At 32.6% G+C, this 13828-nt stretch overlaps 1 protein-coding gene across 1 annotated transcript; it reads left to right on the forward strand.

Annotated features, from left to right (window-relative positions):
* Window positions 1-9039: 9039 nt before the first annotated feature.
* Window positions 9040-13445, forward strand: LOC110737071 (protein NRT1/ PTR FAMILY 1.2-like). The gene is made up of 4 exons (XM_021917440.1): window positions 9040-9428; window positions 9585-9802; window positions 11827-12341; window positions 12474-13445. Exons 1-4 carry the CDS (start codon window positions 9320-9322, stop codon window positions 13309-13311), a joined length of 1680 nt encoding a protein of 559 aa, XP_021773132.1. The 5' UTR covers window positions 9040-9319; the 3' UTR covers window positions 13312-13445.
* The last annotated feature ends 383 nt before the right edge of the window (window positions 13446-13828 follow it).

Raw genomic sequence — 13828 nt, forward strand, 5'->3', positions numbered from 1 at the left:
TGCCACGGATTTAACACTAATGTTCTTAGAGGTAGAGCTATTGCCATGGCTCTAAAGAACTGTTGCATTAGCCTAGCTATTTTAACAAAAAAGGGAGCTATTGCCACGGTATGTGTATTGTATGATGAAAAATTTAGAAGAGCGCAGAGTACTTCCCTCTATTTTTTTGCCCAAATATTTTGAACATTACGTGTTACTATCACTCTGTACCCATTTTCTCCATTTTCCCCAATTCTCCATTTTCTCACATTCTCATATTTTCTTCAATTCTCCAAAATTACTTCCAAATTCTGAGAGGAAAATTACGAAAAAAATTACTCAAAAATTCTAAGAGGAAAATAAGCAAAGAAATCTGAGAAAGTAGATGAAGGCGGCACTTAGGCGGTGGTGGCTGATAGCGGCACTCAGGCGGTCTCATTTTCATCTTGCATGTCTCTTCCTTGAGTTTATTGCTCAAATTTCTGTTCAAGGTATAAAACGAATTTTCGTTTTTGAGATTGCTTAATTGAAATTTTGTTGTTGCATTTTGTGGTGATTAAATTTGAAGTTTTTGCTTTTGTGTTTGGGAATTTGTATTTGATGCCATGGAAGATGAAGTTTCTGCTCTCGTAACTCTTGGAAACGGCTAATGGGTTTCGTTTAGCAATATTGATTTTTTTATTTTATAATTTTTGAAACCTAGCAGTACTGAAAATTGTATTTGAGTAGTCTAATGGGGTTTTTTTTGGGGGAATTTCATATAAATGGATAAGAAGATAAATTGATTTTACTTAGTTCTTTGTATTTGCGAATTATTTTTCTGAATCTTGTTTTTTGAGTTCTGTTGTGATTTGTCCTAACTTCTTGATTAATTAAGGATGAATAATATTAAGTCGAATAAATATTGTTGGCGCTTGATGCGTATATTATTGTGGATCTTCAGTACCAGAATTATAGTCAATTCTAAGTATATGCCAAGAGTTGGACTTGGGTCAATGTAGCAATCCTATTATAATATCAAACAAAATCTGCATCCAACTTTGAAGGACAATATAGATGCCAACTTGCCAAGTAGCACTGATTAGACTTGTGTACAAATGACTACAATTACAACTTGGTATAATGAATAACTATGACTATACACCTCATTGAGTTTCTTGTCTGATCATGTTAAGATGAGTTAAAACTGAATTTAGAGATATAATCCAATCTATAGCGTCTTTGTTGCTTGTCTCTTGAAACACTTGTTTATTTTGAGAAAAAAAAATGATTTGTAGGGTTGTGTTATTTTATCATACTACGCTACTAATACAAGTGAATTTCCAGATTCAGTACAATATGCATGTCTTTGTTGCTTGTTCCCATGAAACTCTCACCTTCTTTTTTGAAAAAGGCAGGAAGACCATTTTGGATTGTCCAATTTGGTTAGTGAGTTTAAGCTGAATTTATAGTTTATTAAATTTAATCAGTAATGTCTTTGGTGCTTGTCTCGTCAACTATCATATTGCATGATCTAATGTTTGATAAGTCACATTCATGTATGTTGCTTGTTAATTGAAATCTAGATTGCACATAGCAAATTGAAGATGATTTTTTTTACTTATTGCTTCATCTAGTTGTACACTTGTACCCATGATTATATTCTTTTAATAAGTATAAGTGAGACCCATGATTATATTTTTTTGTGTTTCATATGAAAATTCTAATGTTGTTAGTATTTCAACAGGATTTCTGCTAAAAGTGAGCCTGTATTTACTTATGAGGAAGTGCATGACAAGCTAGGTAATCTTCAGGCTGAGGTACTTCTGATCTTTCATTAATGTGACATTATGTGTGAGTATCTTAACCTGATTTCTGGTTCAAGAGCCTTATCAATGATGGCAAATTTTGATTAGGTTACTAGGGTGAATAGAATCCCAAAACCAAGGCCCAAAGTAGAGAGTTTATTAAGAATGACACTAACAGTGAGAAAGCAGAGAAAGATTCGAACTCTACTTCTGGCACCAGTGAAAGTGAGGAGAGCTCAACCAAGGAAACGCCAGAAACTTCTGATGGCTCGGCTACTGATAATGCCGAGGCTGGATCTCATGATGAACTGTGATGTGATAGCTACACCAATGGTAAACCAAATTCATGGTTATAAATTACTTCTCCTGCCGAAGGCTTTTCTTGTCAGAACAAAGTTCTCTCTAATGGACACATTCCTTGCCAATGTATTTATTGGCTTAGAGACAAGTTGGCATAGATATTTCCTCGATTAAATCACATTTTAGCTTGAGCCATAGGTTACTGAGCCAGTTCGACCCCTTTTAATTGGTCTGAGATACGAAATTTTGTTAGAAAATACAGTAGCAGTTAAAGGTACTTGTACTAACACTATTTCTGTGCTTGATATAAGGTTGGCTAATGCAGACAGGCATGCGGGAATATATTGTATAGCAAGGACAAAGTGACTGGTCAGACTGTCCTCATTCCCATTGATCATGGATACTGCTTGTCGGATTATGTAAGTGCCATTGCATTTCTTCCGGTTAATACTTTATTAGTACATTTGTGTTTTAAACGTGTGATAGCTTCATTGCTTATTGTCAAAAACGCTGCTTTGTAGGGGATGCAAATGGTTTAGTTCATTGGACTGCATTTTGTTGATTGGTTTTATGATATTTGTTTGGAGCTTATTATCCCTGAAAATTGAAGTATCTTGTAGGCATTCATTTTGTTGAAAATTAGTATGTTTGAACTTTTTGAAAGCAAATTGATTGACGGTTAGTTCTAGCTTTATGTCTTCTTTTGGATGATTAGGTGATTGTTAATCCTGCAAGGGTAGCTAAACAATTCATTGCCTTGGCAATATGGCTAAATTTGATCTGCTTGAAAGATGCATTAGTTGGAGCTCTGAATTTGGTCCTAACTGTTTGAGATTAGGAAATGTTATATCAACTCATTTGGTTGCAATTTTTGAACAGAGGTTTTGAATTGAAACAGGCTGGCTGTCTTGTGTATGAACTCTGTTTTATGAATTTGTTTGCCTACTTTGTCTCCAAGTAGCTTAGAAAAGCTTAATTGCAACATGATAATAAGATTATAAACTAAGTGAGATTGCATTGTTTACTACATACTCATGTCGAGCTATTTATGGTTAACATATTTTTATTTATTTAACCAAGGAGTATCTCATTATCTAAATAAGATATAAAAAAAATTACAATTATTCATCTTCAAGTTAGGGTTCTTTCTCCATTGAAGCAATTTCTAAGTTCTTCTTTATTGAAACGGCTCCTCTCTCCTGGGTAAGATGTTCATTCAACATTTTATCTTCAAGTTATTTTTTTTTGCTGTTATCTTGTTGCTTCCCTGATATTTCCCTCTACTGCTACCCTGCTATTTCATCCTTGCCTGTCTTTGTGTTCCTACTGCTGCTGACCACTTGTTGTTGGTGTTGTAGTGTGGCATCGTGCTTCTGCACTATTGTGTGCTTGTTGTCGAATTATAATTTAAATGCTGGGAGATGATGATGTTCATAAAGTTAATCAAATTATAAATCAAGCGAATATTGTTTTTGTGGGACTAATTAATTGAATTTTGAGTTATAATGTGATTAAACATATGAGTAATGACAAATGATATGTGTAATTATAATTAAAGAATATCATAAATAGTCGATTTTGTGTGTTTGTAATTTTTCGATTTAGTCAAGTATTCGATCTATGTATAGAGATTTACTTTAAATAACTTGGATTTGGTTTAGAGGTATCCGAGTATTCAACCATAGGAGTTGGTTTAAAGGTATTGGAGTATTGTTGATGTTTGAATTGGATCTTCTGTTATGGTTAAATGTATATATGCATCACAAATTCATTTTGGTCATATCTTGTTTAGAGATCGTGTTTCAATTTATCTAATCTCGTGATTATTGAACCTTGCTTTTGAAATGAGAATTCCCATTAGGCATATCGGGTTGATTTTATAGCTTTGAGAGTAAGTTGGTGCCAGTTTTGGGCATTGTGCTTTGACATTGTCTTTTTTTCACTTAATTTTACAGATTCTATTTGTATTAGTCTTGCACAAGGAAATCTCATGCCACCCAAGATTAAGGTATATTTGTTCTGTTTTTTCATTTAACTATATTTGTTTATCAAGTTCCTAATATGATCTGCTTGTGAATTTTGCAGCTGTTGATTGCTGGTGGTAGGCTTATTATCGCCATTGGTGGTGTGGGATATTAAAAGTTTTGAAGCAGCACTTTGTTGTAGTAGTATGATTTGATCAACAGAGACGCAGCTGTTCAAATTGTCAAGGTATGTTGAACAATCGTATGCTTTGTTAGTCACAAGTACCAATAAAGTAGTAATCTAATTGTAATCTAACTTGAACTACTTTTCCTATAAAAGCTTGTGCCTTACCCTTTGTGTACCATCCAATTGCAGGAGGTGGATAATACTGAAGTTGAAGAAGATGCTTCATGAATTGCTTTACGAGAAATTGGAGAAGCAGGAGAAAGAAATGATAATGCGGTCCAAAGAATTGCCGAAAATATTGTTTGGCGGATAAAATGATTTAGTTTTAACTTTTAATTGTTTTTTTTTCTTAGTTTAACTAGTGATAATTTAATTTTGTAATTTTCCTTATAGAAAACAATGTACAAACTTTGAATTCATATTAATAAAATTCTAATCTTTCTTATAGATTAATTTTGTAATTTTCCTTGTAGATAACAATGTACTAACTTTAAATTCATATTAATAAAATTCTAATCTTTTTTTTTTTTTTTTTTTTGAAAATTCTGATTTTAGTTGTATTATTATTATTATTATTATTATTGGCATTAGGTATTAGTGAACTGTGGCATTAGGGTATATGCACCGTGGCATTAGGTATAGGAAACCATGGCATTAGGTATTTTAATGCCACGGTAATAATGTTGTCGTTGCATCAGGTATTAATCTAACGCCACGGATCATTGATGCCGTGGCATTAGGTGTCATATGCCGTTGCATTAGTCCTACTGCAACGCTAGCAGATGCCACGGTACATGGCCGTTGCATTAGGCCCAATGCCACAGATTTTGACGCCTAATGCAACGGATTTGGGGGTTGCAATAGATAAAAAATGTAGTAGTGTTTTGAGGAGGATGTGTTTGATATCAAACTCGTGATTATGCAAATAGGTCTGCTATGTGTGTTTTAGTGTACTATTTATACAACAAATTGGGTGCAACAGCTAGATTTGCCTAAAAAAAATTCGAAAAAGGTCAAACAAACTAGCTGTTACAGCTCATTAGTTCAGAGGTATATTGTGCAAAAATTTACAAAAGTAATGGCATTTGGTGAAATATCTAAACTGCTCAGTGGCATTTGATGAAATAAGAATTGCAGTAACGGACAACTAACGTCCAGATCTCATTAATGGCATGAGGTGTCAATGTACTGTTTGTTAGTGGCATTTGGTGAATTTTGAAAACCTTGATGACATTTGGTGAATTATTATAGTGTTCAGTGACATTTGGTGAAATAGCTGTTATTAAAAACTCCTATTATTATACTTTTTGAAAACATTTTTATTATTATTTTTATTTTTCATTTCTTTAAAATGAAAAACCACCCACCACTAGCCCCTACCACCACAGCCCAGCCAACCACCACCCTAGAACCCCTCCCTCCCCCTCGCGACCGCCGGCCGACTAGCCCACATCCCCACCCCTTCCCCTTTCCCCACGAGCTGGCGCCCCCAAACCCAAAACCCCCAACCCAAACCCGAAACCCCATAGCCCGAACCTCGAATCAAACAATTCCTGGGTTCTTGCGTTACCGAAGCGATTCCTCTTGTCGGAAGATGGGAAAAATTCTTATTCTACCAGTTCGGGCTCGGCGAGTCTCTCCTTTCTCGTGTGGGCAGTCTTCAATGCGAGTTGTGCGTCGTTCCGGTGAAGGGGGTCGGGCCGGGGAAGGGAAAGGGAAAAGGTGGGGGGTCAAGGTTTGGGGTTGAGCTGGTCGGTCAGCCGGCACGAGGAGAAGGTTGGGGGTCTATAGCGGCGGCCGGGGGTGGAGATGAGGTGGCTGGGCTGTGGGAAAGGTGGGAAAGTTGGTGGGGCTGTGGGAATGGTGGTGGGTGGGTTTTTTTTTAAAATAATAATAATAATGTTTTTTATAAAATAATAATAATAAGAATTAATTATACTTTTGAACCTACTTAACCAGAAAGAAAAAAAAAACCGGTAATCTGGGTTGTGGGTGAAATTTCTAGTTTAAAGCGGATACCTTTCAAAGGTTGTATTATTTAGAAATAATAAAAAAGTTGACTTATTTTTAAAAGACCACTGAAAGGTTGTATTATTTTTGACAATTTTTCTATAATATTTTTGTTAAATGTGTATAAATAAATGAAATATAATTACCAAACAGTAAAGGAAATATTATTACAAAGTATTAAATATTATCTAAGAAGATTTGGCAAAAACAAACAAAAAAAATTATTATTTTGACGGGAATACTTTTAAAAAAAGAGATGGCACATGCCATTCCTGGTTTCACCTTTAATATATAACTAGGTTAAAATCCCGTGCAATGCACGATCGTTTAATATTTTTGACAATAATATTACAAAATATAAAGTACTACCTCCGTTACAATTATTTGCAACGATTAGACATTTTTCCTCTTTACTTTATGTCTAATCGTTGCAAATAACTGTTAACGAAGGTAGTATATAAAATATATGTGGATATATTTCATTTGGGTATATATGAAATAAATATGATAGTCAAACTGGAAAGAAAATATCTTAAGGTGTAAATAGTTTAATTTACTTAAAGATTTTCCAAAAAAAAAAAAGCGGCGAAAAAGGCGGAAATTTTTTTCACAAGGTAATGACAAGTGCCATTGATTATTCGTTTTTAGTATAAGTTAATAGATATAATATAATATGTAGTTATAAAATTTTGTGTTAAAGCCAATTTGATGCAATATAACGTAAAGATGTTTTTTTTTTTTTAATTTTATTTCCTACTATATATTAAATTCATTTAATTGTAATCTATCATAAAAAAATCATTTCAAGAAAATAATATTAATATTAGTAATAAAAATCTTTAACTTGTAATATATAAATTAAGTATATACAAAGTAGAATCTTATTGTATTAAATAAGTTGTCAATTATAAAAGATATAAAAAGAAAATTAGAGTTTTAATATATTTTTATTTTTGGAAAATGGTTTTTAGAGGGAAAAAATATAGTGACACCAGAAAGTGACATGTGTCATTTCTGGTGTGTGTTTTAGTATTATGTTGCTAAATTAGTGCTTGTGCTACGCACGGTAATAATAGTCTTTTTTCCCATAATTAATTTGTGATATAATATAACTTGACATATGTCCAAAATGATCGATATAAGCAAGACCTGTTTGAGCAATAATTTAAAAGATTTTTTAAAGGAAAAAGAAGTTAGTTGGTAAAATTATTACAGAAATACTTAACAGAAAAATTATTAGTTCATAAGATTTCAAATCAACACCATGAATAGAAATGTTTTTGTTTTCTTTTTCTTTTTTCATCGAACCCCACTATTGTACAACTACATAATGGTAATTTAAATGTTAACACTGTATTTTTTTTGCTCCGTTATTTTATATTCTCCACCATATTTCAACCTTCTAAATTATAGCTTATGATCCCTTAATTAAAAAGTCTCAAAATCTTGTGTAACTATTTTAAGTAAATAGAACACGAAATAAAAAGGAATACAATTATTATAAAGATAATATATATGATTAGGAATAATATATTATTATACTCGAAGTTGTATTATACAAATATTTCAAAAATAAAAGATTTTTGCTAAAAAGGGACGGGGGGGGGGGGGGAGTTTTGGAGGGGAAAAACAGCACCAAGAAGTGACAAGTGTCAATCCTGATGTCTGTTTTAGTATTATGTTATTATTGATTGATTGATGATTGATCAATTTAATCTATATGAATAGTAAAAAGTCAAAATGAAACACCTTATTAAAAAACGGTAAGCGTACCTGAATTAAATTATTTTCAATATTGAAATGGCTTCATACAACCATAATATTCCATAAGAACAAAATAGGTTGATAACAAGTTATGTCACGAATTCACGATACTATTTTAAGAACAAAACAGGTTGATAATAAGTTGTATCATGATAATTAACAATTTTGACCTTAATTTGATTAAACAAATTAAAATGAGTTAAATAGATTTTTTGCTGATATATGATGTCATAAAGACTTAAAGTCACCGAAAAATGCATTTGGGTGGTAATTGTAATAATGAATTGATTTTAGGGATATAATATAGAGTAAGTGCTTAAATGAAATGTGTTATCGAAAATAAAATGAAAGAACCGAAGAAGTATAAACGTTATCTTGTGTCGTAATCATAAATAAGTGACGGAAAAATGAATAAAAAAAAAACAATTATTACAGAAGATGGGACAAGATCCACTCAATGTATTAGACGGTGTATGTAGGCCATTGCAAGTTAGTTAAAGAATTTGCAAGTTTTTTTTTTTTTCTTTCATGTATACCGATAATTTGTTGACAGAAAGTATAATTGAGAGAAACCAAAATTTGAGTTGAGAGAAATGATGAAGCTGATGGCTGAGCAATTTGATCTTTGATGAAATTAGATCGTAGGGAAATCTCAAATCCATTATCTGATAACGTTAATTAAGCACCCAAAGTTGGAGATAACAAATTTAACATCAACATAAATTAAAAGCCTCCTTTGATATACACACAGATGCATATAGAGGTAAGTGCATCCAAAAGTGATTTTTTTTTTTTTTTAATTTTATTTTTTATTTGAATATTCTTTTCATGACTTTTAAGTCATAAGCATGACTTTAAGGTCAGTGTTAGGTTGCAAGTGTGAGTTGTTGTCCCATATGGAAAAATTAAATAAAGAACCTAAGTGAGCTACTCCTTGTATTGCCATATGATTTTGGAATGGAAACTCACTTAGGCTTACGTGTGGGTTTTTCTCTCTTCCTTATCTCTCCCCCGATCTCTAACACACTATACCAAACGTTATTAAATTTTCTTTAATAAGATTGCCATTAAGAGAAAGTGACCGTACTGGTTCTACTGGAATAGTAAAAAAGCAATCCTTGGCTCCGTGCACAAAAAATATACGTATTATTTTATATTTAAGAAAAATCTAGGACCAAATACTAATCAAATACAGTTGATATTTAACAATTTTTTTGTAGCTCTGTTTAAAATTTCTTACATAAACTCGAGTGTAAAATTACCGAATAGATATCACGTTATACATCTATATACTATCTTGAGTCTTGAACATTCGATCTTGTGTGCAAATGGAGGAGGAAAGTCTTGAGCAAAGGCTTATAAACGAGCATCAACAAGAGGAAACATCTTCTAAGAGAAACAAGGGTCGTAGCTTTATTACTTTGCCATTCATCATAGGTAAATTAACAAAAACTTCGTATGTATTTCATTCTAGTTATATATCTTTGCATATTATTGATTAGTGAGTAAGAAATCAAACTTGTATTCGTATTAGTTTTGTATGATTTTGTGTTTGTAATCAACTAGAATTCTAAGAAATTGTTGGATTGACAGCAAATGAATCATTTGAGAAAGTAGCAAGTTATGGATTGACGACGAACATGATAGTTTATTTGATGAATGATTATAAGATGAGCTTAGCCAAAGGCCAGAATTTGCTCTTCTTATGGACAGCTGCTATCAATTTCTTGCCTATAGTTGGTGCTTTTGTGGCCGATTCTTATCTGGGCCGTTTCCTTACTATCGGTCTTGGTTCAATCTTCAGCCTCTTGGTAAGTTCATCTCTATTTTTATGTTCATATAATACGCTTGATCTGTTTATTGTTGTTAATCACTTCAGGGGTGTAAATTATTCGGATAAATAAAATTTATATGTAAATTGGATCTAATCGAATAATTAAATTTGATTAGATTTTTGTTAATTGTGTTCTTCACTGAGGAAGATTTATTTCCTCTTGAAGAAAAATGATAGAGAATTGTTTTTTTTTTTTTTTTGAGAAAGAGAATTGGTGTTTTATTTCTCTGTAAATTGTTTTATTACCAAAATTGTGAACTCTTTATATTTTTTTGGAAAGAAAACTGTGAACATTTTGTTAAATGAATTTTCATCAAATGGGAAAGTAAGTAACTCACTATATTGTACGAGTTATATTTCCAAACAGGAAAAAGAAGATTAGAAGAGTTTCTCAACCTTTTGAAATTGGTCGGAATTTTAATACATATGGATTATTCTGTATTGAATCAGGATCATTTGCCGCAGAAAATCTAAACTAATTTTACAAGATAAAAAATTTTGTTGATGAATGTAGCTAGTCCTTTTAAGCTAACAATGCACAAGTTAGATCTGCCCCTGATTGTGGGTGATAATGGTGGTGGAACCACCACATTATTATGCTTTCTTTGTCAAGTTTGTGAGGATTGTCGTCACTTGCCAATCCCAATTTCTTACATTTAAAACTTAATCCATGTCACAGAATGAGTGCATAGTGTAAAAAAAAAAAAAAAAAAAAAAAAAAAAAAAAAACTAAATTATTTGTTAAAAATATCGTATCTCTTGTAATTAGTACGGACTACGGAATCTGACAGCTTAAAATTAATCCAGTGACGTGTAGTACTTCGTATTTACAATTTCTTTCCCAAGTTGATTTTTTATTTATCATCTAATACTAACAAACGTGAAGTTGTGGTCAAGCATTGGAGTAAAATTGAAGCTTTTATATACTTCCTTAGTTCTAGGGTTATTGCAACAATTAAAAGTTTGCATTATTTATTACTTTTGATTGACCTCATATTATAATTTATATGTTGTAAAAATGTAGTAATGTGGGAGTCTTGTTAGATTCGTCTCAAAATGTACTTTAATAATATAATTAATTTTTTTTTTTAATTTATTACTCTTATATAATTATAATTTAACATATAAAATATACTTTAAATGCATAATTTTATCATTGTTGCAACATTATTAGAACGGATCGGAGAACGTATTTCATTGGGTAATACTACGTAATATATATATAACCCATAAAGCCCTAGAGTTCTAAATATGTATTTGATATATTTACTAAATTGATACTTTCTTAGTTCATTATTATTCTTTATATGTGGTATTACCGTATTATGTATGATGAGGAAGGATTAATTAAAATGAGGATATTCTTTTTTAATTTTAAAATGAAAGATTATGTTTTTGTGGTTACATTAATTAAATGCATGGTAGCCTTGAAATTGCAACAAAAGTACGAATACAAATAATGATATAAGTGGTTTATTTTGAGCTAAAAATATTTTGTATCTAAAGGAAATTACAAGGCGATTAGATTGTTGAAAACAAGCTAAATTACAAAATATGGTACGAAATCCAAACAATGGCAACCACATTACATTAAAATCACATGCAAGTAATTGACACTTTGTATATAGGGTTTAGATATAGGAAAAATGTATGAAAAATTATGAATCGACAATAAGACAATTAAGCATATTGGTTAAATTATTAATGCTTGTCCAAAGTGAATTATTATGGAATTTTTAAAGCTCCTTTTTAATGATTTAGAATCAAAGTTGCCAAGTTAAACATAGTAAGGTCCTTTTTGTTCTTGTTCTAGGAAATCTTATACATCCTCCGATCCTTTTTGTTCTTTCCATTTGAAATCTTTTTGTGTTCCAATTGGAAAGAACAAAAAAGATCAAAAGGAGCAAACAAGTTCGTTGAAAGATAAGGTATGTTTAGTATTTATTTACATGGGAATTTCGAATTCCAAGGTATACGAAGAATTGAATTTTCTTACCACAGGGGATGATTATGCTTTGGATGACAACAATAGTCCCTGAAGCCAAAACCACAGCAGGACCTTATGCTCTCCTTCTGTCCTCCTTTCTTTTCATAGCAATTGGCGCGGGTGGTGTTAGGCCTTGCTCACTAGCATTTGGAGCTGATCAAGTAGACCAAAGAGAATATCACAAAAACAGGACGATTCTTGAAACTTTCTTCAACTGGTACTATGCTTGTGGTTGCTTTTCTGTTGTAATCGCAATGACAGTAATTGTGTACATCCAAGATCACTGGGGTTGGGCAATTGGTTTCGGAGTCCCAGTGATACTTATGTTCTTATCGACGCTATTCCTCTTCCTTGCTGCTCCTTATTATGTGATGAATCAGGTAAAAAGAAGTCTGTTTAGCAGCCTAATACGAGTTGCCGTTGTTGCTTTTAGAAACCGTAAAATGAATGTGCAACCTCTAGGATCAAGTGTTCATCAGTACTACCTTGAGAAGGATTCGACAGTAATTGTCCCAAGTGACAAATTAAGGTCAGGTTTTTATCATTATAACAACAATTGTACCTCCAACTTCTATTCTAGCCGTCTAGGCCTTTAAATCCGTTACTCGTGCCCAAAGTTTGTGAAGAAATCTAACCTGTATTTGATCATTATTGATTTTAGGTGCTTAAATAAAGCTTGTATCATCCAAGACCGCGATCAAGATATTGGTCCAGATGGCATGGCCAAAAATCCATGGACACTATGCACGGTGGAGGAAGTCGAAGAGCTCAAGTCTCTCATTAGAGTCCTCCCAATTTGGTCTACAGGGGTGATAATGTCCATACACGCGAGCCAGAGTTCATTTGGACTGCTTCAAGCGGAATCCATGGACAGACACCTAGGGCCGAACTTTGAAGTTCCTGCAGCCTCATTCATTACATTCTCAACCATTGTTATAGTAGTCTGGATTCCTATCTATGATCGCATACTCCTCCCCTTAGCATCGTGGGTCTATGGCAAACCCGTTACCCTTAGTGTGAAGTTGAGGATGGGTATAGGGCTATTTTGTGCATTCATGTCTATGTTGGTTGCTGGAATTGTTGAGAACATAAGAAGGGAACGAGCCATTGCTCAAGGGTTCATGGATAATAATGGACCGGCAGTGCTCATGTCCGCCTTTTGGCTAGTACCCCAATATATCTTCAGTGGTCTTGCTGAAGCCTTCAATGCTATCGGGCAAAACGAATTCTTCTATACTGAAATGCCGAAAAGCATGTCAAGTATAGCAACTTGTCTCTTTGGTGTAGGAATGGCCGTTGCAAACTTGTTGGCTAGTTTGATATTTAATTTGGTGAATGATATAACCAAGAGAGGAGGAGAAGAGAGTTGGGTTTCAAGTAATGTTAACGAAGGTCATTATGATTATTATTATTGGTTTTTAGCTACAATATGCTCCTTCAATATGTTGTATTATATGATCTGTTGTTGGTGTTATGGACCTGTTGCAGGAGAAGTTTGATAAAGTATTCACAGTATTTACCAATTCGAGTTTGGTAGTATACGGGTAAATGTATATATACAACAATTGGTTGTATTACTTGTATATGAATAAATTATCATATTATATAATGTTGTACATACTCTATTTTCTTATCTTATTATTGCGACACAAGTACAAATGAGAATTATGTGCTAGGCGTTCTCCTCGTGAGGAGGACGTGTGCCTAACGCTTTTCCTCTTTTTCTAACCTTCAAAAAAAAAAAAAAAAAAAAAATATAAATACAAATGAGAATTGACAATGATAATTAGAGTTTTACTTCCAACTGTAGTAAATTCTCATACTTGCTGCCTTAGCTTGTTATGCGGAAATGAGATTCAATGGGAAGAGAATTGGGAATAAAAGATATTTGCATTACAATTATCCATTAATACTACGTGTATACTTCGTATTTTTTTTGTGTATTGTAATTATGTATATTCTTTATTTCCCCAAGTTTTACTCATTTGTAATTCTACTTACATTTTACAGTGTGCG

This window comes from Chenopodium quinoa, unplaced genomic scaffold (genome assembly GCF_001683475.1).
Source record: "Chenopodium quinoa cultivar QQ74 unplaced genomic scaffold, ASM168347v1, whole genome shotgun sequence".
Lineage (NCBI taxonomy): Eukaryota > Viridiplantae > Streptophyta > Magnoliopsida > Caryophyllales > Amaranthaceae > Chenopodium > Chenopodium quinoa.